Here is a 26,792-nt window from a genome sequence, read left to right on the forward strand (position 1 = left end):
TGGAGGTGAATGGAGACTGAGGATGTCACCTATCAAACTTTTTTTTTTTTTGGTTTGGGATTGGGGGGGGGGGTGATCTATTCAATATTGGTTCTACCTACAACCAATATGCTGATCTGAAGAATCTATAATTACATATCAAGGAATGATATAGGTTTGTGATGAGAAGATTTGAACCTCCGATGCTGCCAGCAAGCACTGAGATTTTTTTAAGTGCTGGTATGATTCAGAGCCGTTGGGAATAACTGCCAACATAACCTATGACAGAATTAACCTGCGCTTCTGCCCTTATTCTCCAGGCGCTTCTGCCAACGAACACAAGCCTAATAATCATTAGACAATTAACTCAAAGTGCTGCTCCATTAGCATCTTAATGTAGAGTTGACTCTCACAAGACTTGAACCCCAGTGCAGCTAAATATCTAAACACAGTTAGCAACCCACTATGTGTAAACTCATGTAATCTCAGCACTAGCACAGCCTAGAAATAAACTCCCCCTCCACTGTGAACAGTAGCAGGAAAAAAAACACACACATTTTAACACTGTTTTCATTGCTCTGCAACACTATTCTGCACCTGAAAATGCTCATATGCAATTATATTTGTCAGTGTCACATATCACATATAATAACGTGGCCGTTCATCACAGCAGTTGATAATGTGTAGGCCAATATTACAAGCACTACATAGTTTGTGTTTTCACCACAACTGGATTCAGGTGAAAGAAATTAGCATATGAAACCAATCATCCGGTGATTTGTTTTCACCAGCGAGGGGAACACTGAGAAGGATAAATCTGTATTTTTGTACTGCCTTACAGTAACAGCAGCTCATATTCACATCAGTCCAATCAGAAGCATTTGTTTGGTTTATTTCACGAACACTCATCAGCCTAATGCTGTCAATTTACCAGTTTACCAGCACATCTGATTCCATTCATCGTGTTTGCATCTGAGAAAAACTCATTGCTTAATAAATTCTCAGCGCAAATGTCATAAGAGAGAAAAATTTCTCTTATATTCATACTCCTATCCAAAGAGAGAGCTTATTGAAATTGAAATCGTTATAAACCTGCTCAAATGCCTTCAACTCAAGTCAGAATGACAGCATTTATGAGATGAACATGAATGCCAGTGCCCAGCTAACAAAAATTTGTTAAAAAAAAAGTTTTGCTAATGTTTCTATATATATATATATATATATATATATATATATATATATATATATATATATATATATATATATATATATATATATATATATATATATATAAACAATAAACAGTCAGATTTTAGTTTTTCAAAGAAAGTGTTTGTTTGTTTTATTTCTCTCTATCTTTTTAGATTACTGGTATAAATCTCAGACAGGTCTATTAAATAGTTTGCCAGGCCTGCTTAGGTAATTGGATACCCTACTTAAAGATATTGTTCCACATTACCAAGCAAGTCACAGTTCTCATGCAATATGGGGAGAAAGAAAGATCTTTCTGAAGATGAAAAGCATGAAATTGTGCAATGTTGTGCAAAAGACAATAATATGTGAAAAGTGAATGGAGATTATTGAACTATCATAAGATTTGTGAGTGATTTAGAGCACAGCAGAACTCGGTCAGATAAAGGCTTAAAGTTTCTGTCAAACAAGTTAATTCTATTAAAAGGACAGCTGTAAAAAAAAAAAAAAAAAAAAGCCACTGTTGAACAGCAGGTATTTGAAGCTCCTGGTGTCTCTGGAGTCTCAAAAACCTCTCCAGGCAGGCTGGCAGTTATGTGTAAAATTGCAGTTCAGAGCACCCTTAACCGAACCTCACAAAGAAAATCATTTACAGTGGGTGTAGAAATACATTTTCAAACAGTTTTATTGCTGTGGTGTTTTTTGCAGCATGGGATAGTGCATAGTGCATTGTGTTTCAGAAGGCATTATCCTTCTTTTTATACCAAAGCTGAAAATGGCCAGTTATAAACTCCACATATCTTGCAGAAGTCATTTCGACACCCTCAGAGACCCTAAAGGGAACTTCCATCTCACTTACCAATTTTCCAGCCCAAATCATCACCCACCAGCTCCCTGCTGACGTCACAGTCTTGGTGGAACGTGGTGGCTATTCACCAACCATTCAGAAATCCATCCATCTAGACCATCCATTGTAGTACAGCATTCGTCAGTGAATAAAACTATTTAAAAATTCTTCTTAAAAAGTCTTAATTTATTTCTAAACCCATTGTAAATGTTTCTCTTTGTGAGGTTTGGTTAGAGGAGGCTGAAATGCAACTTTATGCACAACTGCCAGCCTGCATGGAGAGCTTCTTGAGACTCCAGGGACACCAGGAGCTTCAAATACCTGTTCGCTGTTCAACACAAGCTTTTTTTTTATTTTTTATAATTTTCCTTTTAATACAACAATTTTTTTTGACAGAACTTTTCTTAAAAGTTCTGCTGTGCTCTAAGTCAATCACAAATCTTATGATAGTTTGATCATTTACATTCACTTTTCACACAATATTTGTTGTTTTCATGCCTTTTACGTAACATTGCACAATTTCATGCTTTTCATCTTCAGAAAGATCTTTCTTCCTTCTCATATTGCATGAGTACTGTGACTAGCTTAATAATGTGGAACAGCCTCTTTAAGTAGGGTTCCCATTTACCTAAGTAGAGCTGGCAAACTGTTTTGTCTGAGATTTATACCAGTTATCTAAAAAGATATGGAGAAATAAAACAAACAAACCCTTTTTCTTTGAAAAACTAAAATCTGAATGTTTATTGTACTGAAATCCCACTGATATGTCATAATTTGGAACACAGTGTGTGTATATTATATATATATATATATATATATATATATATATATATATATATATATATATATATATATATATATATATATATATTATATATATATATATATATGTGGTGGGCATAGATTATTATTTTTTTTTTATCTAGATTAATCTCACTGTAATCTTGGAATTAATCTAGATTAATCTAGATTAAAATGGCTCATTTGAATTCTGCTGAAAACATTCAGAATATGTGTGCTACCCAAATAATGACTAAAAGTAATCCGCCATTTTGTCCGACAAAGCAGTCAGGAGTTAGAAGATTAACCTTGGTGGAGTTAAACTTGAAAAATTGTGTATATAGACATCTTTCGATGTTTGAAACAACATTAATTCCCATGTTCACTCATGTTTATTTGATGCTATAAATGGACTCGGTTTAAGAGCCTCTTGAGCTGAGGCGCTACAGCAATCTGTCACGACCTCACGACACATTCAAGAGCAACAAAATGGTGTTTATTGTCTGAATTTCTTAAAAAAAAACTACACAGTTTTAAAGCTGGGACTTTGTTTAATATCATAAGTAAACTGCTTTGTCTTGTCTGTCGACGTGTTGTCAGTGTCTTCTTTTCTCCGTAATGTATTTTTCACTGCGTGTGGAGTGACAGCGCCAGGGCTTGTCGGACAAAGCAACAGTAACTAAGGGGGGCGGGTCTTTGCGAAGGGTCAATTCAGCTAAGTATACATCCGCGCTAAAATATCAAGGTGAAAGTCATCATAGCTTGCGTAGTATAGACCCAGCTCCCAACCCAACTTTGAGAATAGATTAACGGCGATATTTTTTTTATCGCCCGATATGAGTCTCACGTTAACGCAGCATGTTAACGCCGACAACGGCCCACCACTAATATATATATATATATATATATATATATAATTTTGTAATATTATATATATTTTGTAATATTATATATATTTTGAAATATACATTCAAAATTATATAATATATAATTTTGAATGTTCTCTGAACATTCTGAAACAAGTAAAAATGTTAAATGACCGTCCTACTTGGGGAAAAAACACTTCTTTAACGAAGTATAAATAATGTTTTTGTGCTAATGTTTTGAAAACATTATTGAAGACCAGATAACTTTAGACAAACGTTCTATTAATGTTGCTGGAAGTATGAGAGAACATTAGCCAAGGTTCTGAGAATGTTCCTTGTTAGCTGGGTACAGTATTGTTTTTACTAGTGAAAACCATGACTTTAATTAGAAGTGTCAATTAAAGAAACATGGTAACTGATATTGATCATAATTAAGTTGCAACTGTGACTGTACATGTATGTAGTCTACATACATTTGTGTACTGGACATTGAAAAGCTTGCCAGAAAATACTCATTAACAGCTTAATAATGTGACAGGCTACATTTTCCATTAATATAAGAACAGAATGAGAATGATTAAGAACAGAAATCAAACATTAATCATATACTCAATGCGTATCCTTTGCACTTAATTTTGTTGGTGCACTAAAAAGTGTCCCGTCTTTGTTGGGATGCCAAAAAAAAGAGGAAGAAATAAACTCATCCAGTGCATGTATTTTATTGTGAAGAATCATAATTTGAATTGTAAAAGTAGGATCTTCGCAGGAAGGCAGCATACAAGCATAAGAGAAATGCAGCATTTAGTGTTAATGTGAGGTTTAGATGGTAACGGCAGCGTTAGACTATTTGCCCATTTACAAATGAAAAGCTCTACTGAAGCAAAGTAACAATACAAAAAACTCACCCCATCTTTTTTATCTCTCTCTAGAGCTCCGTTAACAAAATCCATTGCTACATCTTCATTTTCATCCAACCACTGGATAACAAACGGCTCAAACCACCTGCAGAGAGAGAAAACAACACAAAGCAGTGTAATAAAGGCTGTAGATGTGAGCGCTTTTGAAGTCAGAGATTGAAACTGTAGCAAAAAGGCCCATCAGTAAAATCTGTTATTCTGGTCTTTATATATGATTTTTTTTCCACCCTATTTTATCATTCACTATTATGTGAGAGACAAATTATGTGCCAAAGTTTAATGCTTAATGTTTATATGAAACAGCATTATTATCGTTAACTAAAACTAAAACTAAAACTATTTTTGTTAACTGAAGCTGAAATATATAAAATATTATATAATATACATTAGAGGAAATCATATACTCATATAATATAATATAATCATATAATAAATTGGAAAAGTTGCCTTTAAAACTAAAATTACCACCTGAAAATAATTAATACCGGGAAAAATAAAAATAAACAATGTAGTAATGAATAAATTGTATAAAAAACAACACATAACAAAATTAACTAAAATTAAAATGAAAACTGGAAATATAAAACTAAAATCTAATTCAAGAGCACAGCCTATATCATTTATAAAATGTCGGCATAGCACTGTTTATTCACGACTCGTACAGATGGGAAACAGTAAAGATATACAGTATAACAGACTGTCTAAATCTGAACATCTTAACAGACAACAGAAATGAAAATAACATATATTTTTAAATCAAGTTAAGCATTGTAGATGGCCTGTGGCAGGCAGAATCACACTAATAGCTCTGCTAATGTAATGAACCTGAGCTAGCGGTTTACTCAGATGGTTTGCATTAATTTACTGTTTTTGACAGTAATAAGGGAATTAATATGATGACATTTAGCTTGTTATCTTAAATATTTATCTGGATTGCTCTACGTGAAGGTTTCCTAACCACACATCCACAGATAAGACCCTGTTTGCTCAGTAAAGCTGCAGATAGATCTATCTGCTGTGTGTTTTTTATCTAAGAGGTGTAATTTTTACAGCAATTTCTCATTTGCAGTATGTCCCTGGATGCTGGAACGAGATTTAGCAGATGTTCTTGCTGACATTTATGGTTTTAAATGTACATGCTTTAATTTTTCGCAATTTTATCAGATGCTTGTTCACAAATATGACATTTAAATGGCAATGTTTTCCAGCAGCGCTCTCTCTCAGATTTCTCAGCAACATACGCAGCTTATGTTAGGTCCAGATTCAATGAGAGACTAGTGCCTAATTGTTAAAAATATAAGAAAAACGTGTTCCCAGAAAACAAATAAATAAAGCAAGCAACATCTGGCTAAATTATGTAAAATAGGCAATATTCATCTGACAATGCCTGTTGCAACTGATAACTCATATTGTAGTGAGTAATTTTAACAGCTGAGATTCGAAAGAAAATCGGAAAGGTGATAAAACCGAAGAGGTGACAAGTAATCCTGTGTGTGAAGATTTGTCAATTTAATGATTTTTTTTAGAGCTACTGTAGGAATCATTTTTAAAACATTTTACCATCTCTGCAAGGTAGCATTAGTTTAATATTCCTTAACATTTTTATTCTTCCCTTTTTATCTAAGCAAATAATTCAGGTTGAACTGTTTAACCCACAAAATCCATTCAAACTTAATTTAGTAATTAATTTCAGTCAGATAGTATGTGTGTCATCTAGATGTGGTTTTGAAAACAATATACTGTACAATTAAATGTTGAAAATCTCCTACTGACACATTTGTAAGATTAGAATGTTCGCCATTTAAAATCGGCATGATGATGTCATAATATTTAGATACTGAAATGCAAATGATTTTCTTTCATCTATTTGGAAACTATTGTGATTAGTCTTTATTTATTTTTTAAAAATCTATTAACCATCTATAGCCTCCTTTCTAAACTTAAACCTACCTAAAAAACGTACCTAAAACTTTAGTATTACTATCATTCCTTTGCTGCTTTGCAAACACTGGTATTTGCTTCAGCAAAAGCGAATTCATTTCTCGTGTCACTTATGTTAGTAAATATGATGGGCGGAGCAGCTCTCACGTGTGGTCTCATTCTCATGGCAAAATCAATTCTCCTCTAGATGATTTTTGATTGACAGCTGTGTGGCTCTTCCCTAATGTCCTGTCCCATCTGTCATCCCGCCTCTCCACGCTCATAACTCACATTAATGAATGAGTGACTTTTTGACAACAGACAGCAGCCAATGAGAGGCCAGCGTGTGTCTGCAGATCCAGGACAGATGCATGATGGGTTGTGAATGGATGGATCAACACTCACTGAAATGTGCACCAGGGGCACTTTCTTAGAGGAGGTGAAATTTGGATTTTAATTGAAAGCATAAAAACAAAAATAAAATAAATATGATGAAATTATCACTTTTTTAACTTATGTTTTTTTTTTAAGGGATAATGTGCATCCAGCCGGCTGATATGTCAAAATAAACCCATACAGAGGACCCCTTATTTTGTAACAAAAACTGACTGGATGTACATTATAACGCTTATTACGTGGCTACTTGCAATATAAGTAATTAGACCCAAAATATTGATGAGTTGAAATATTTCATTAGCTCTTTAAAGGCAAAGCTTCTGCAAAGAAAAACAGATCATAGCAAGCAGCTTTATGAACCAATATGAACAAAGTTCAAACAAGATATTTAAAGTCCCCCTGCAGTCAATAATTTCATCCCTTAAAACCAATCTTTCATAATCGGAATGACATATTTATTTTTTTCCCTTCTGAAAATAATTCTTCATGCCTTAAAAAGCTTACTTAATTTAACTATCCCTTCAAAGCATATTAAAAACACCACATAGACATATAAACAACATTAAAAACTTGATTTTCTAATTTTATCTAATGTCCTATTAGAGTGTACAAAACACTCGTTCTGGCAACAAGATGATAACCTTTACAATTTTACCGTAGGCCAATGAATAATAGGCCAAAAAATAATAAATACTGTAACAAATGTATAGCTCATTGTAAGGTAATGTTAGTTAATATATTAACTAATGTTAACAAATAAGACCTTATTGTAAAGTGCAACCAAATATAGTATTGGTTTGTTGTCTGTTGTTTGGTCCAACTTCAATGTGAAATTTTGATAATGAGATTAAGATAAAGACTGTGATAGTGTAAGGGAATTTTCCAAACACATCAATGATTAAAAAAAAAAAAAATGCAGAGAGGGGAACTTGACTCCTCATTTCAGAAGACACCACAAGTCAATGGTTTGAACAATATAAGAGAGCAAGAGATGTGAACAGGAAAGGAGGAAAAAAATGTGGGATACTTACAGGGAATACTCTGGAGGAATTCCCTTAAAGGCAGGCAGGTCTCGGACGTACTCATTGTGAAACCATTTGACTTTGAAGTGCAAATTCATGTACTCTGTGCTCTTGCATAGACGATGCTTGTCATGTTCTGCAAATGAAAGAAAAAAAAAATGAAAGAGTCATGAGACATGAGTCATGCATCTGGTTTGAGACACAGTAACGTACTGAGCTTTAGTGTCTGAAGACATTCCACAAACATCAGTATGTAACAGGGTTATGTAAAAAATCTATTAAAAACATATTTGTTCAATGAAATAAAGCTGAAAAATATGAAAAAAATATATAATATGAAAGAAATTAACTGTTAAAAGTTTAAGTTGAACTATTAAAATTACTAACTGGAAATAACTAACAACTAAACTGTTCTAAAACTGGAACAAAATTGCTAAAAATAAATAAATAAATAAAATAAAATAAAGTAAATAAAGAAAAAATCCAAAAAAATAAAAGCACTATAATTTACTACTGTAGTACATAAATAAACTATAATAAACTGTAATAGTGAACAACTAACAGAATATAAAACTACAATAGTATCTAAATACCACAGGAAATGAAGAATCACAAATGAGATGTATTTAATATCTCAACTGTTTATACAAGACAATGAGAGTAAATGGAGAGCAAACAGTCACCACACAAACAAACAAACAATCAAACAAACAATTGTTTTACTTTGAATAACATGTTGTGCACAGTTGAATTGTTCACAATAAGAACACAGAGCTCTGGGAAAAATTAAGAGACCACTGCAAAATTAACAGTTTCTCAGGATTTATTATTTACTGTATATGTATCTGTCTGTAAGATTTTCGTTTTATTATACTGACAAAAAATTTCTGACAAAATTTCAAGTAAAATTATTGTCATTTAGAGCATTTATTTGCAGAAAATGACAACTGGTCATAAGTTTATATTCATTTTTAAACAACACAATACTGTTTTAACTTCAGAAATCAGTATTTAGTGGAATAACTCTGGCTTCCAATAACAGCTTTCTTGTGTCTTGGCATGCTCCCTATCAGTCTGTCACATTAGGACACTTTATGCCACTCCTGGCGAAAAAAAAATTCAAGCAGCTTTATTTAATGGCTGTTGACCCTCTTGCTAACATTCTAGGGGTTTTCAGTGGGGTTCAGGTCTGGAGATTGTGATGGCCATGACAGGGTCGTGATCTGGTGGTCCTCCATCCATACACTGATAGGCCTGGCTGTGTGGATTCGAGTTGGGGAACATTGTCAGAGCAGAAGGAAGCAATTTTTCTTTCAGGATAATCTTGCTTGTGGTTGGAGCTTCGCAAAGACGTATCTGCCCGATTCTAGCTTTACTGAAAACCACCAGATCATCACCAATCCTCCACCAGATTACACAGTGGATGCAAGAGGCCTCTCCAGGTCTCTGTCTAACCATTAGTGGACCAAGTGTTGGGAAAAGCTGAAAAATGGACTCATCAGAGAAGATCAGAATCAAGCAGATCTGTCTTTGTGAAGGATGCGTGACTCAAGCCATGTACAAGTTTATCTTGGAAGAAAATGAGCTTCCTTCTGCTCTGACAATGTTCCCTAACACAAAGGATTTGTTTTTTCCTGCAGGTCAATTTGTATAATAATGTATATAGCTACATTTGGATTATTAGACAATGGTAAAATAAAGTGAACCTGCAGAGTATGTAAAGGGAACCACTGACACAGAGAAGAAAGAGTGAAAACTCTTCACGTGCTCGCACTCATGACCGCTACTGAACATCTGAACACAAACAACGATCAAATATACATTGACGGTTTTCTTCCGTCTCTTCTCCAAAATGTAATCAAATGTATATTTCTGCAGGCACATGTAAACTATTTTTTATTTTTTTTGTTTGTTTCTAAGCAAAGGCATTTCTTTTCAAGACAAGTCAATACCCACAAATCATACTCTGTGAACAATGGCTTAATGTATAAATTAAGTTATATGTCCAAAAAATTGGTAATGTCATACCTTGTAGTAGTGGTATCATGTACTTAGTGTTCAATTGACTGTAGGTCCACAGCCACTTCATCCAACGCCCTTGATGTTCTTAAATGTACTGTTATGAGTGAGAAACTACTTCAGATGATTCAGTGTGTGCAGGGAACTGAAAAACTAATTTAAACTGATTCACGAAACAATTTAGACTTTGAACAGAACCGACTCAAAAGAGTGGTTCATTTGTGAATAGGGCATTGTTCATGCCCCAGAAAAAGAGACAGCATGCTTGAAATAAACTAAGAATTTCATAAAGGATTAGTTCACTTTCAAATGAAAATTACGCCAAGCTTTACTCACCCTCAAGCCATCCTAGGTGTATATGACTTTCTTCTTTCTGATGAACACAATCAGAGAAATATGAATAAATATCCTGATGCATCCGAGCTTTATAATAGCAGTGAACGGGACCAACAATTATGAGCTGAAGAAAGGGCTTCCATCCATGTCTATCCATCCAAAAAGGTGTATTCCACATGGCTCCGGGGGGTTAATAAAGGCCTTCTGAAGCAAAGCGATGTGTTTGTGTAAAAAAAATATATCCATATTTAACAAGTTGTGAAGTAAAATATCTTCCCTTACGGGAAAAGTGTAACTGACACAATGCCAGTTTTACACTTTTAAGGATGATTTATGTTTATGATGGATGGATGTGAATGGAAGCACTTTTTTCAGCTCATACTTGTTGGTCCCGCTCACTGCCATTATAAAGCTCAGATGCGTCAGGATATTTATTAAAATATCTCTGATTGTGTTCATCAGAAAAAAAGAAAGTCATATACACCTAGGCTTGGCTTGAGTAAAGCTTGGGGAATTTTCATTTGAAAGTCAACTAATCCTTTAATATGTATTGCATTAAAATAAAGTAACGAGAGGAACATCGGCCAGCATATTGAAGTAAAAGTAAAGCTTTTTTCATTAGAAATGTACTTGAGTTAAAGTAGAAGTAAAATCTACTCTTAAAAGTACACATTTTTTCAATAATTTACTCAAGTAAATATAACGGAGTAAAAGTAGTTTATGAAGACAGGAAAAATACATCTGCTTGATTTGTCAGATATCAACCAGAACGATCTGGACGTCTGTTGTGGTGTTTTGTAAGTGCACACGGCCAGAGCAAGTAGAGCTCATCCCAGACTTGTCAGAAAAGATCAAAACACACAAACGTGCCCACCTGTGTGGATACAACGCGGACAGACGACAGAATCTCAGCAGCCTGGTGGGATGTTTGGCAGGGGTGCTGTGATATAGACTCTGACTGGCCACATAATAAAGGTCAGAGAGGATTGTGGGTAACCTACAGCAGCTACACAGCAAGTGGATTCAGGAGACAAGAGTCTGACAGCCATTAGAGGAAGCACAGGGAAGTATAGCTCAGAAATGACAGTAAGAGAGAAGGAGAGTAGTTTATGCAAGTCCTGCAGTTGTCAAGAATGACATGTAAACTAAAGTTAGGAGACATGTCAGCATATATGCACAATAACCTTTTGCTCCCAGTGCAAACGTGGGGACATATCACCTCCAACAGACATAGAGTCTTTGGTCAGAGTGGTAATAATGTGATTAAGGTGTTTACATGCCTGTTTATTGCGATTATAATCAGCATACACCACATAGTTTAATATGAATATGGTCACTATGATTATGAACTTCATCGCAATATTGGCAAAATCCTATTAGAATCATATTATTGCACTCATTGAGGGGGACAAGTCCACCCCTACAATAATTAGAAATATTCAATATTTGATATTCTTGATGCTGCTCTGCTGCACTCCATTATGCATTGCTCTGTTTGTGGTTAGGATGACAAAAAGTTTCAAAAGTTAAATATTGTTTTTGGTTGGTCTGCCTCAGCATTCTAACAGTGCTCGTCAATGTCAAAATGATTCAGATGGCCAATCAAATCACAGTAGTGTGAATTCCAACACGACACTTCAGTTTTAATAGTGAAAGAGCGCATGGTAAGATGTAGGTAGATAACTGTTGTATGATAGAAATATTAAACGACTTAAACAAAATCAACTTTTTTCCCCACAAATTTCACCATTTTGAATTGAAAATATTCTATCATTTACAAAATACTTGCAAATAATTTAAAGGTGCCCTAGAACAAAAAATTTAATTTATATTGGCATAGTTCAATAACAAGAGTTCAGTACATGGAAATAACATACAGTGAGTCTAAAACTCCATTGTTTCCTCCTTCTTATATAAATCTCATTTGTTTAAAAGACCTCCGAAGAACAGGCGAATCTCAACATAACATCAACTGTTACATAACAGTCGGGGTGTACGCCCCCAATATTTGCATATGCCAGCCCATGTTCAAGGCATTACACAAGGGCAGCCAGTATTAACGTCTGGATCTGTGCACAGCTGAATCAACAGACTAGGTAAGCAAGCAAGGACAACAGCGAAAAATGGCAGATGGAGCAATAATAACTGACATGATCCATGATAACATGTTATGATATTTTTAGTGATATTTGTAAATTTTCTTTCTAAATGTTTCACTAGCATGTTGCTAATGTACTGTTAAATGTGGTTAAAGTTACCATCGTTTTTTACTATATTCACAGAGACAAGACTGTTGTTATTTTCATTTTTTTAAAAATTTGCTGTCTGTATAATTCATAAACACAACTTCATTCTTTATAAATCTCTCCAACAGTGTGTAATGTTAGCTTTAGCCATGGAGCACTATCAAACTCATTCAGAATTAAATGTAAACATCAAAATAAACACTACTTACGCGATTAGACATGTTGCATGACAAACACTTTGTAAAGATCCATTTTGAGGGTTATATTAGCTGTTTGAACTTTGTTTATGCAGTTAAAGGCAAGTGCGAGCTCCGTGGTCGGGGAGCGTGAGCATTTAAAGGGGCCGCAGCCTAAATCGGCTCATAGTTAATGATGCCCCAAAATAGGCAGTTAAAAAAATTAATAAAAAAAAAATATATGGGGTATTTTGAGCTGAAACTTCACAGACACATTCAGGGGACACCTTAGACTTATATTACATCTTTTAAAAAGATGTTTTAAGACACCTTTAAATCGGTTACCTCATAGGGGTGTGAAAATGTCAAGTCGATGTCCCTGCAATAACAGACCGGTGTGCATCTAATAAATTATTCATTCAAGAACGTTGTGCAAGTTTACTGCAGGTATGGAGCTGCGAACTTCATACTTTTAAAAATCCAGTGTTTAGTTGATCCTGACAATGGCTTTCTTCTTCCATAAGGGGGTTTGGCATCACAACAGCTTTCCTAACATTGTTAAAGAATGCAACACACGTCTCCCGGAAATCCTGGAGAATTCAACCAATCAAAAGACAACTTCGAAATTACTGAAGTGTTTCCCATTTTGTGTGCCTTCTGCATCAGACGTTCAGCCAGAGGTCCGTGGACATGACATCTGACGCTGAGACTAGTTACTTCTGAACTGCAATTACACCTAAAACGTCTTTTACAGTTCTTATTTCTTTTTCTTTGTTCCCTTAAATCTTTTTTAATCCTTTATTTAATTCCTTTAATTCCTGTCTCTTTTGATCAATATCCTTGCTGAATACAAATATTAATTTATTTCACATTTTTTGAGTGTGTTAAACAAATAACATTACATTTTATTATAAATTGATATTAAATAATAAACATTATGTTAAATATTTACACCCAATATTGATCAATATTCTCTTTAACAAAATTTTTATGGTGTGATAATGTACACTCAGTCACTCTTAAAATAACAGCAAAATGCAATCCTAACAGGGTTTGAAGAGGGTTATTCTACAATAACCATCCTGTCTGGATCTCTTCATTATTAATTCTTTACAGACAGGAGTGTATTATGGCCAAATATACCATAATATTGGACTCTATAAAGCCGTAATTGACCAATCAGAATGTTATTAAGAACATATTCAAACAACACGAGCAGTAACATGATACTCTTGACAATCCACCATGACTCTAACATGCAGCACAGAGCAGCTACAGGATACCTTCTCACATATTCACAGTACGATTTAAAATATTCAACCTATCAGACTGTGGTTGTCAACACTTAAATGTAAGTGTCAGTAAATAATTAATTAACGCATTAGATCATCTCATTCATCACTGCACTGTGAAATTCTGATTTCAAGCCCTTCGGCTGAAGTGATACGCTCACGTTTCTGCCCTCCATCCAGTGCCAGACCTGCAGTGAGGGTCACTTGAACCCAAAACCCTGATCCACCTGAGCTTTCAATAGCTTTATCTGACAAACTGCTCCTTCATGAGTAATCGCCCTGTTCGCCATGGAAACAAGAACCACTGAAGTCTGAAAGCAAAGATAATGATTCAAACTGCTTACATGCTGATCTTTAATTGTTGCATAAGACTTGACTAATTTGCTGCATTCATATGGCAGAATTACCATAATTACAAGATTCTACTGAAAACTTGTGTCTTCAGACATAATTAAGCTGCTGCCATCACAATGGCCACATGAGACAAATCACATATACACTGAAGTCAAAATTAAAAAAGTCAATTGAATTTCTCTAATATAAGTTCCTGGTTATACAGTGCATGTTTTTAAAGAAAAATAAATTCAAAGAAATAATCTAATTAAATCCTGAAAGATAAAATCTAATTATGTCAGGTTTATTATCGTTAAATAGCTAAAACTAAAACTATTCAAAACATTTTTGAAAAATAAAACAGAAATATTACATATTACACAAACCTATTGAAAAACTAAATGAAAATGAGAAATGTTGCTATCAAATTTGAATAAAAACTGAAAAAAAAAAAATTAAAAATGCATGGATGGATGGATAGATAGATAGATAGATAGATAATACTACTACATTATTACACATTATTTCCACCTGAATATTCCCTGTCACTGTTAAAAACATCACATTATGGAAGATAAATGTGATGAATGCATCTACAAAGTCCTGACCGACATTATTTCCTGCTGAATATTTCATTCTGAAAGTTATGGAAGTCACTGTGGAATGTTATCATTAACATGTCCTGGAAATACAGAGCTAAACTCTAAGACTTATGATGGAAGGAGTCTCGGTTGGTTTATGCAGTTTTGCATTTCCATAATGCTTCATATGTTTTCCAAAACCCCATAATGAACGACATTAATAACACCTGCTTATGAAGCATGTCTGCATGAATTATTAAAATGAACGACTAACTCTTTTGGCAGCTCATTGTTTCATGCAACCTCGGATAAGTTTAATTCCTAAATCGTGCCGCTGTTTGCCATATTGTGTGGATGTGCTTCATAATTGATAATTACTCGTTTATCTTAAAGGAACCGTTATTTTCTCAGGGAACAGCCACCCCAAGGCTAATGAAAGGGATATCAGATAGCGTCACAGTGACGCTGGATACTGACTTGTACTTCAAGAAAAATATAATGCCTCATCAGCAGAAATGTCCCTCAGTTTAACATCAAAGCATTCATAATCCATAGTTCTGGAGTTTTCCACCACAAAGAGAGTCCTGATAAACACCTGGCGCTGTCTTCCATTTAAACAACATTAAATCAAGCCGTGTGTCACATGGTCTTCTGAATGTTGCATGGAGAATTAAGCTGTAAAAGAGAGTTAGCTGAAACAGAGAATCAGCTATTGGATAAATCTCACTATATCTGTCAAGAACAGGTTCAGATCATTTCACTCCAAAAACAACAAAGAAATTAAAACTCAAAAGGAAAAAGTATATATATAATTTTCTTCATTATTGTAAGGGTTATGTTTAATTTCACTGTGTTTTTGTTTGGTTTTCCCTGTCCCTGTTTGCCTTAGTTCTTATTTATTGTTAGTTTCCATGAGTTATGCATCTGGTTGACAACAGGTTTGTTAATTATCAATAACTGTGTATTCAGCTTTTTCCTAATGAGCCATCTGCGTTTTAGGGGCCATTTCCACGACAACATTTTCAAAAAAAAAAAAAAGCGTTTTGGCATTAAAATGCAAAATTTTAAAAAACGGGTTTAAAAGTGCATGTTTTTACATGTTTACTCATGTTTACGCATGTTTAACAATACCATTATCTTCTTTGTGTAAACTATAAAAACACAAATTTATGGTGACATCATGCGCATACATATTATATGTTCAGTCTATAAGCGTGTAGTGTTTCTTTACAAAGTGGCATCACCAACTACTGGCCTGGCATGCATAATACAGCATTTTTAGTCGTTTTCGTGGATCCGTGTGAACGGTGATCATTTTGACAACGTTGACATCTGTACGTGAAAAACGCAAAAAAAAAAACTTTCCATTTTTAGTATACTGTTGTTGTGTACCCTTATGGCAGGCACTTAATGTGACATGATCTAACAAGAATATCTATGGCAAGAGCTCTTTTCAGTCACTGCATTTCCTCCTGATTATTTTCTTTTTTTCTTTGTATTCCGCTGTAACAGTATGAAGGGAAAAAAAACAAAAACAAGAACATATATCCTGCACATTCGAGGTCTGCTCTCACAATTTAATTTACAATATATCCCATGAATAATTCACTGGAATGCGCAAAGAATCTCTCGTTTTTCTCCCCTTAAGGTGATGATACACGGGGCAACTTTTTGAGCAATGTTGCTGGGCAATGTTGCCGTCAACGGGCAACCTGATGAGACTCAGGGCAACTAATTAGGGCAACAGACAGTTGGCAGCAACCAATCAGAGAGGAGCAAATCTATTGCCAACTCAATAAATACTTTATTATAAACACTTGTTAGGCACTTTATTTAAACTTTTCAAATATTTTCTTAATTTTTATTAAAAATAAATGCCTTTCCGATCTGATTTGTGACAGGAAAAGGGAGAAGAGCGAGTTCGGCAAAAGGCGGATTCGAACCCGCGTCGATCGCATCAAAAGCTATTCAAATGTCAAACGCCCTACAGCCTACGCTACTACAGACGTTGAAAAATCCCGTCTTTTTAGTGTTTAACTGAAATTATTCAATAGCTTCATTACAGCATACACACATTACTTTCGGACAGTTGTTGGTATTTTAAGCAATATATGAGGTAAATTCCCTGTTTTGAGTTGACGCATGACAACTTACTAGCGTAAAAAGATAAAAGTTCACACTCCTTTTCTCCACTCCACTGCCGCTGAGAGGCCGCCATCTTGTTTTAATTTTTTCTGAAATCTCTGAACCGGTCACGTGATCGGCTGCTAACATTCTGATTGGAGGATCTCAAAAAATTGCCCACGACCGATCTAACGTATCCAGATATATATTTGTTGCTCATTCTCATTGGGAAAGTGCCCAAGCAACGTTGCTCGGCAATATTGCCCGGCAACATTGCTCAAAAAGTTGCCCCGTGTATCATCACCTTTAGTCTCATTCCAGGGATGTTTTCTAACGGATGCTTTAAAATGTAGGTTAATTGTCTCCTCTTTTACTTCTAATCCCTATTAGCAGTGTTTAATGGAATGTTTCTAAAGCAAGTAACATTATTTATTACAATATTTATTTAATGTTTACACTGAATAAAGTGTGACTTGGATATAGTATGTTTCAGTGAGATGCACCTGTCACATTACAGTCTTTGGTGATCTACATTCTCTTGACTGTACCGCTGAGTGGTGTGAAGAGATGGTTGGTTCAGAAGAGGGATGTGATGCGCTCTGACAGTGCCACTTTAATCATTGGTCCCAAAGGCTAAGATGAGTGGTAGCGCGGTGTGTTTCAGACACACAAGCTGTTCAGGGGTGGCAGGAAATGTGAACGGCATGCTGCCCGGAGTGCTGTCCACCCACATAGAGAGCCAGTGCACCTTGCACTGGTCTGCCTGTCCGCCTCCTCCAGCACATAGCACATTCAGGACCGTGTCCTCCCTTGAGACAAGCCCTTATTAAGCCAAGAACTTGAACAGTGTGGGACATTCACACAGAACAAATACAAACTGAGCTTAAGTCTAAACACCGGGGCGGACTGACAGAATAATAATACTAATAATTTATTATTATTATTGTTAAACACATATTAAATAAATACAAGTAAAAAATAAAATCATGAATAAATATTATATTGTTATTATAATTATTATTATTATATACAATTAAAAATAAAAAAATACAAATTAAAATGTATTATTATTATTGTTGCTTATTAGTAGTAGTAGTATAGTGCCTTTAACTCTTTCCCCGCCATTGATGGAATTTACCGGCAATCAACGTTTTCACTGTAATACAGTAGGGGGCGCTATAATGCATCTTCTAAAAGAGTACAGAATCTCTGGATTACGGATGTGCAATACCACTTATTTTATTTTTGATCTGATACCTTTGATGGTACCTCATAAAAAATCACCATGGTGGTACATAAGTTTTCATAATGTTTCAGTAACTGTGTTTTTTATAGCTACCATTGTTTTACTACAAATATTTTGGTTAAAATATGGTTCCTGTAGTGGTAACCATGGCAAATTTGTGGTTACTGCAATTTTACTACAATACTATAGTTATATCTGATATAACTATTATAACTACTGTTATATCTGATGTTGTAAAACTATGGTTATTTTTTTGCAAATGGCTGCTGACAGATTGCTGTACACCTAAATCCTTTGCACACTTTTTTTTTTTTTTTTTTTCTGACAGATTATTAACAGCAATTATAGAATATAACAATCCATTTAAACTTTTAACGATTAATTTAAATAAATATTGTTATCTGGGTTTCTGCCCTGCCCTGCTTCCTGTGTCCTCCCTGGCCACTGATTCTCCCTGCCTGGCAGCTAGACTGGTGCAGCTTCAATTACAAGAGTCAAGCCTCTGGTTCCTTGTGCTGCTGCCTGATCTCCATCATTGTCATCCTGTCTGGTGCTGCCTCTTCCTCCGCAGTCCAGTTCAGCATGTTCAGATGTGTAGGAGAAATAATTCTAATCTACACAATAGTTTGCTAACTATTTTTCCACATTTTCCACACCGAAATTTGTGCTAAATAAATACAATTAAAGGGTTAAAAACACCTTTGATCTATTTTTCATGTGAGGATCGATCTAAAAACAAGCGGAGAAGCAGGAGCTAACAAGATCATCAAACATTCAATGGCATATAAATCAAAACAGCCTAAAGTTACTGCAAGAAATGTCCTAGGAAAAGTAGAACTGTGAAGCTTTGGGGGTGTTGATGGACTCAATCTACTCAGTCTAGGTTTGTTATATTTGTTCTCAGCTTTTTGTTCCAAATATTATGTTGTTGTTTTTTTATGAAACTTACCCACATTCAAGATTTGATAAAAAAGAATACATGACGCTTGAATAAAATGTTTATTGTTTGTTTAAAAGCAGATGCTCTGTTCTATCTTTGATATATTGTATGTTCAGATATTCAAACAACAAAATATTCTGGGTGCCATAAAATTTTGTGAAAATGCTGGTGCTGGCTGGCTGGCTTTTTAAAAAAAAAACGCTGGCAGGAAAGAGTAAAAAAAACAAGGATATTTCCCAATTGGGCAGGTGGTAAAGTCAGATGAAAATAAATAGACAAGAAAGTAAATTAATTCAAGCATATGTTAAAAACTTAAGTATGTATAACAAAGAAATAAACAACATTTATGGGAGTCAGAATCAATCAAACAAACAAACAAATAAATAAATTATATCACATTAAATCACCACCCTGCACTTCAGATCCCATATCGGTTTACCGCCAATTCTAACAGACCTCAAATGCCACTCAAACAAGCGCTATCTGTGTGCACTGGAGCATAAGGCATTGTGGGTAAACATTGCGGGCTTTTCTCAAGAGGACACATGGGGGTCAGAAGGGTTTGAAGGGCCCTAAGAACAGTTGCTCACATGAACGATCGCAGACCCTGGTAATAAACCCTTAAGGAGGAAATGCAGTAAATGCAAACCTTGAACGCCTCTCTCCTCTGGTAATGGTTATCAATTATAAATACATTAGGACGTGTCATCTATTCGTGATGGTAGGCACAATTACTCATGCGAAATGAAATGTACAGCAATAATAAGATGTGATAATGAAATACAAAGTGAACAGAGCTCATCAGCAGCTCAAACTCAGTCGCTTTATAATGCAACTTCACTGGTCTCTCATGAATAATGATGCACAAGCATGCTCAGCAAACCGCACAGTCATGTTCAAAATAAGTTTGCACGTCCCCAAAGTATATAAATTCATAAGATAATTTGGTGACACTTCAGAATACTGTTCCGTCATTAATGAATAACTACACAGGAACAAATAAGTAATGCAATATTAAAGGGTTAGTTGACCCAAAAAATGAAAATTCTGTCATTAATTACTCACCCTCATGTCGTTCCAAACCCGTAAGTCTTTTGATCATTTTCGGAACACAAATTTGGAATAAATCTCTTCCAAAAATTGGACTAAACCACTCAGTCCATATAGATTAGTTTTACGATCTATTTATGAACTTTTTGAAGCATCAAAGTGGTAGTCTGTCAGCTGTCAATGGAGAGTACAGAACTGGCTCAGATTTTATTAAAAAAATATCTTGTGTTCCGAAGATGGAACAGTACAAGGGTGAGTAAATGACGACAGAATTTTAATTTTTTGGTGAACTAACCCTGTTAAATTCTAGTAACTGCTATGTAGCGTCTGGACGGAATCAAGGTGATCGAGTCAGCTATAAGCCTCAGAAAAGCTTTTGACTTTTGACTCCATGTAAATCACAGACCTGGCTCTGGTGCATCTGTAAGAAATTGCCTTGGTGTCACATTAATTTCCCTGGCAAATTCTAAGCAGGAACATCCTCATAGCTCCTAAGTGATTTCAAAGAGCTCCTAGAAGACCCCATGCTAGGCAGAGAGGCCATGTGGCAACAAACATGGAAACGTGGAAAACCCCCAAACACACACACATATACCAAAATTCTCTCATAAGTAAACTATTCTAGAATGTTAAATGATGTATTCCTGTGTGTATGCATGTCCCCATGTTGTAATTAGCCTAGTTATGATTTTTAGTTATTTCAGGATAAGTTTAAATGCTTGTAACCATATTTTACCATATGCTGTCTTCCCACCCTATTGTATTTGGTCTTTATTTAATCCTCTCTGCTTTAATTGATGATGTATATTATGTTATGATAAAATGCATTATGTTATTTTTACTATACTTTCTGGGTAAAACTGTACTAATTATGACATCACCATAAACATGCAAATCAGGTTGCAAAAGGGAAATAAATCTTTCTCCCACTCAAAATACACGCTCTGGATTGGACAGTTTACCCAAGGATGGGATGGACTGATTTGTCCTTAAAAGACAAGGTCTTTCATATCGTCTCTCGTCAATCTCCCATCTATTGGTCTCTCATCGCACTCTCATCTCCTTCTCTTCTGATGGGATAACCACCCTCCAGCAAAACGTGCTTTCAAGTTTTATATATATATATATATATATATATATATATATATATATATATATATATATATATATATATATATATTTACCTTTATGATTGATTTATATTTATAATTGATCATAACTCATTATGATTTAATTGAATATATATATTGCACTATTTATGCTAATTTACTACAGCTATTAACTAACAAGAAACTCTGATTAATGAATCAGTAACTAATAGCGTTGAGCTGAATGAGGCAGTTCACTATTAGTTAATCAATATTTACGATTTTGTCACACCTCCTAGATAACTACTAAGAAGTACTATATTCATAATAAATGTGAATAATGCATGATGTATAATTAATTCTAAAGTGAAGATCATGGTAACCCACTAGTAATGACTCAAGTATTATCAAATCTTTCAGAAGAAATTACTAATTATTTGGAACAATATTTTAAAGTGACAAGCATGATAACTCTCTGGTAATGACTGAAGTCATTGAAAGCTTTTGACGTTTGTAAAGTTTTGGTCAGTAATTGCATAGTAATACCACATGAATAAAAGTACCCCCCACCAAAAAAAAAAAAAAAAGCCATATTTTTAAACTATGGTGTGGTGTACTGTACTGTATATAACCAACTTTATATAAAGAGCTGGGCAATAATATAGTTACATTTTATGACAAAATAAATAATCAAGCAGTTGATTAAAAAAAAAAAAGAGGTGCCATTTGAACATTTTTCCAATCAAGTACAAATTGACCAATGTACCCACACTCTCTCTATATACGTATCTTTCCTTTCCCTCTAGTTTTTTCTGTATATCAATTCCTCTGAAAACTTATTTCACTCAGAGGAAAAACTGAATACACACAATATTACAGACAAAGAACACATGATTCATAAAAATGAGGCCTTATATCTCTGATTCATCTACAGTGGGTGCTGTAGAGCTCTGAAGGATCTCATTATCTGTGCTTCATCATTTCAGTTCAGTGCCTCGAAGATGAAGCTGCAGTGCTGATTAGGACTTTCTCTGGGAGGAATGTATTGATTACTGAGGTGAGGCGATGATATTAAACACCAAATGAAATCACTGTTTTAATTTCACACTTCAATCCAAGCCCAATCCCTGCACGGATATGTCTGCTTTAATGCAATTATCTCATAGGTGGATTCATGTCATGTGCCTCTTTTCCAGTTATTGCAGGTTTGGATTAAATTCCACACTGGAAGTATGCTCTGTTGAACTGCTGTCTTTATATTAAAGTTTGTTTTCTAATCATTCATAACCACAAGAGACTCAAGAATATTCAAGAAATGCCAGGCTTGTCTTTTACATTGACAGATGGGAACGGAGGCTGATGAGTTAAACGGTCATGAAACCCTAGAACACATTTTTTGAGCTGTGAACAGATATGTATTGGCTGAACATCACTGAAAACACTAAAGGTATTTGAAATAAATTATTTTTGCATTTTTCAGAGCGATTTCTGTCTTCTGGTTTGAAAAGCAAAGTCGGAGCAAAGTCACAAAATCTGACGTCATCGTGTACTACCGGCAAGATCCGGAGTGCTGACTGGCTCCAAGTATGGGCTGGTCGAACATGCTGACGTCAACAGTTTCTGCATTTATTCATGAGAAAAAGCACATTTAATCCAATTACTGCGTTGTAGAGATTATAAGATTATAAGCATAAGATTTTACTCTTACTGCATAAGATTATAATTGCGGTATTATGCATGATAATCTCTCGCCTCTGTCTGTTTTTTTTTTCAGAGATATGGGTTGTATAGTTGTGCTTGTTTCCTCAGTGCTACAACAAAAATGCGTTTCCCTATGACGCAACCAGAGCAAAAGTTTGGGTGCATGTGGTTTGTTTTACTGTAATCTACCAGCACAAATGGAAAATATGTTCACATAAGATCACATTACAGTGGATAATTCAAATGTCACAAAAGTGCTGTTCATTCACCTCTGCGTTCGGACACGCGAGTCGTCTGTATGTTTCCCTCAGCGCAGCAGCACATGAGTGTTGTTTGTATTTTGCCCGTGATGCGGTCAGAACTGGAGTTTGAATACGAATACATGAAAAATACGATTGTTATGATATGCATGCACGTGTAGCGGACATATGATCGGTTTCAGTGTGGAGCTCCGCGATGAGTTTAACAACACTAGCCACGTGGATTATAGATGTAAATGATATAAAAATATGAGACAAAAACAAATATAGGGGCATTGCTCTGATATCTTTTAGGGGCTTTCTAACTCCATTCTATAGGATTTGTTGTTGCCCTGCTTCATGCTCTTCACCAATCAACTGTATGAAATGTGAGATGAAGTACGTAGGTTTGGGGCAGGGCAGGTGCCCCAAATGCGTTAACAATTGTAACGCATTATTTTTTCCCATAAGTAATTAATCAAATTAACACATTAAATCGACAGCCCTAATTATTTTATATATTATATTATTTTTATATAAAATTATATAAGAAAATAAATTTTAATCTTAAATATATTTCATCATATACAGTGAAAGAGTAAGAAAAGCTGTGTTATAGCTTCAGCTGCAAGGTTTCTCTGAATAACGAGGTTTAAGGCCCTTTCACACTGAACGTGAAATTTGGTGCGAATGTTCGCTGTGATGACGCTCTTGAATCGAAACAACAGATCCCCGAACATTCACGACATGAAAAAGCAAGGATTTTTTTTCGTCCTGTGTGCTGTTTTTTCCCCCATCGCTCAATTCATTTCCCCCGTAGCAGTTCATGACTACTTTAAAATACACTAATTTCTATCATTATTATTATAATTATCATCATCAAAAACATATTTAATAAATAAAATAATAATTTTATTATCATTGCTATTATTATTGTTATGTCCCAGGACGTATGCATTTGTGTTTTATAATAATGATGTATGTAATTTATTAATGTATTGTGTGTACTGCCAATGGACCCAATAGCCTGCTGGGAGTTATAGTTTGTGTTGCATGTTCTGTCCTATTTTCTGTGCTCATCCCTGTCCTAATCTAGATGATTGGACTTACCAGCTGTGCCTTGTCAACACCAAGATGAGCTAGTATTTAAGCAGAGCAAAAGAGAAGACCCAGAGAGATTCCTTCTCCCAAGAGCATGAGTGTGTTGAGCTGTTGTCAGTCCCAGAGTGTTGCTCTTGTTGTATGTTTTAAGCTTAAATGTGGTGTTATGGCTGTTTAGTGTTCAGCTTTATGAGTTAAGCCTAAACTTATATCCAGCCTAACTGTGTTGTGGCTGTAGTGTGCAGCTTTGAGCCAAATGCCCGTTATTGAGTGTTGGAGCAGTAGGGAGACGGTTGCCTTTTCTTTTGTTATCATTTTCTCCTGTTTTTGCAAGTTGGGAAGCAAGGTAAGAGTTCTGTTGTTTATTTGTATTCATTTTTGCAGGTTAATTAGATTTCCTTCTTCTAGGTAGTGATCTTTGGTTTGTTGTTTTGGCCTTACCCGCTCCTGAAGAACATGCCTTCTTTTGTGTTTGAGAGTTGTTTGTTTATAGTTTTTTTGCACTGTATATGTCATTACGTCATTTCTGATTTATTGTAAATGTATTTAAATCTTATTTTGTGTACTGAGTGCTGGGACTGAGAACTGTTCAAACATTTTCTTTGCCACTATTAGCTTTCTTTAAAATGTTACTTCCCTTTTGCTCCTAGAAATGTAATTGGGAACGTAGCATTATTAATAGTAGTAGTATGCCTTTAAACATTAGATATTTTAAAGACCGCACATTTAAATCTCAGCTGTTTAACATAAAAATGTGCAATGATTGACTTCAATCATGTTTTGCAAAGACTCCCTGGAGTGGTTTCAAAACAACAAACCTGTTTATTTGCATTGATTACACAAACTCTCTCCCTCGCACACGCACATACGCGCACACACGCGCCCAGATGTTCGTAATTGACAGGCGAACACACTCCCATCACTGGTTAACAATAATCACCCCCTGCAGATGCTCTTTGAATCTTCAAGTTCGGCTGCCAAACAACTAAACACGGTGTCAACAGCCTTTTCATTTCATCTGGAGAACAGGTCCTATTTTTACCTACAAATGCAACTTGCAAAATGTCACACTCTTTTACAGAAAACAAAATTTTAATAAAAACTTCTGTCATCATTTACTCAGGTCTCATATCATATTTGAGATAGCAGATAAAACTTTGACAGTGACATTAAATTTGGAATATGCACATGCACAAATGAGTTGCAACGGCTCCTTGAGGCAATGCAAATGAGTATTCCAAGCCTGCAATACCTTTAGTGACTGTTTCTAATGGAGTTAGATTTGCTACCAAGTAGTTGGCCATCCTTGGGTCTCCATGAGAGTGATTCTCTGGGTTGAGCTAGGTTCCTGAGTGTCCTAGTTCCCTGGAGTTGAGCAGACAGTTATCAGGTAGCTCAGGCTCCAGTGGAGCCTCCCTGATACTAACCCTAGAATTCTAGATCTGCTAGCAAGTGGTTGGCCCGTGAGTGGCCACCTTGAAGGCGATCCTCTGGGTCAAGTGGGTCCTTAGCACTTCCAGCTTAGTTAGTATCCTGACTCCCTAGAGTTATATCAGAGTGTAGGCTCTTCAGGAGCCTCCTTGGTAGTTGCGATGAGCTTTGTTAATACTCATCTCGGTTGAGTCTAGTTGGTACTCCCCTCACATCGAGGGTCGTTATTTAGAGTACAGCGCTCCCAAGTTCTGGACGAAAGGTTGAAGGTTTCTTGTGAGACCTTCCTGGTAGATCAGTATTTTAGGCTGTAGGTACTCCCCTCTCTTGTGTGGGTCGTCATATAGAGGACCCCGCTCCCTGAGTTGGTCTTAAAGTTTTAAGAGATTATTTTAACAACTCCCTTTGTAGATCAGCTCCTGTTGGAGCTGGAGGTATGCCTCTCATTAAGGACCCTATGTAGAGTACTCAGCCTCCAGAGTGCCTTGTTTAAGAAGCGCTCTGTAGATCCTAGGAGAGTGACTCCCCTCGTTTGCAAGGGTTTTAAGCGCTATGCTGAGTCCTGCTCCCCAAGATGCCCTTCTCTATGATCCGGTCTGAGTTGGTTACTGCCAGTTTGCAGTCCCTCTTTCTGGATGCCTACTCTGGAGGCAAGTGCTTCAGAGACTCTCTGGTAGGTAACAGACAGGTTGCTGGCCAGACTAGGTTACTAAAGAAGGACCAGGTAGGCCTCCCTGGTGGCATTAGGGGTAGACTATGCTCCCATGAGAAGTGACTGGCCGGGGTTCCTTTCAGCTCCCTGGCTACATTCCCTTAACCCTCAGGGGTCTGAGGATTTTTGGGGCCCTGGAGAAGTTTTGACATACCCTGACATTTGTGCTTTTTTCAGTTGTTCATAAACATATAAATGACACAAGTGTCATTACACTGTATTCAGCACAAACTAGGCTACAATAAAATGTGAGGAACAT

At 35.6% G+C, this 26,792-nt stretch overlaps 1 protein-coding gene across 1 annotated transcript in view; it reads right to left on the bottom strand.

Annotated features, from left to right (window-relative positions):
- The window catches only part of LOC137022900 (protein unc-13 homolog C), a 221,991-nt gene that overhangs the window by 67,573 nt on the left and 127,626 nt on the right, over window positions 1-26,792 (bottom strand). The window contains exons 21-22 of the mRNA XM_067389369.1: window positions 7,928-8,054; window positions 4,569-4,665 (exon numbers count right to left, since the gene is read on the bottom strand). Of these exons, the coding sequence (XP_067245470.1) occupies window positions 4,569-4,665; window positions 7,928-8,054 (224 nt within the window). The remainder of the gene's footprint in view (window positions 1-4,568; window positions 4,666-7,927; window positions 8,055-26,792) is intronic.

This window comes from Chanodichthys erythropterus, chromosome 7, assembly GCF_024489055.1.
Source record: "Chanodichthys erythropterus isolate Z2021 chromosome 7, ASM2448905v1, whole genome shotgun sequence".
Classification (NCBI taxonomy): domain Eukaryota; kingdom Metazoa; phylum Chordata; class Actinopteri; order Cypriniformes; family Xenocyprididae; genus Chanodichthys; species Chanodichthys erythropterus.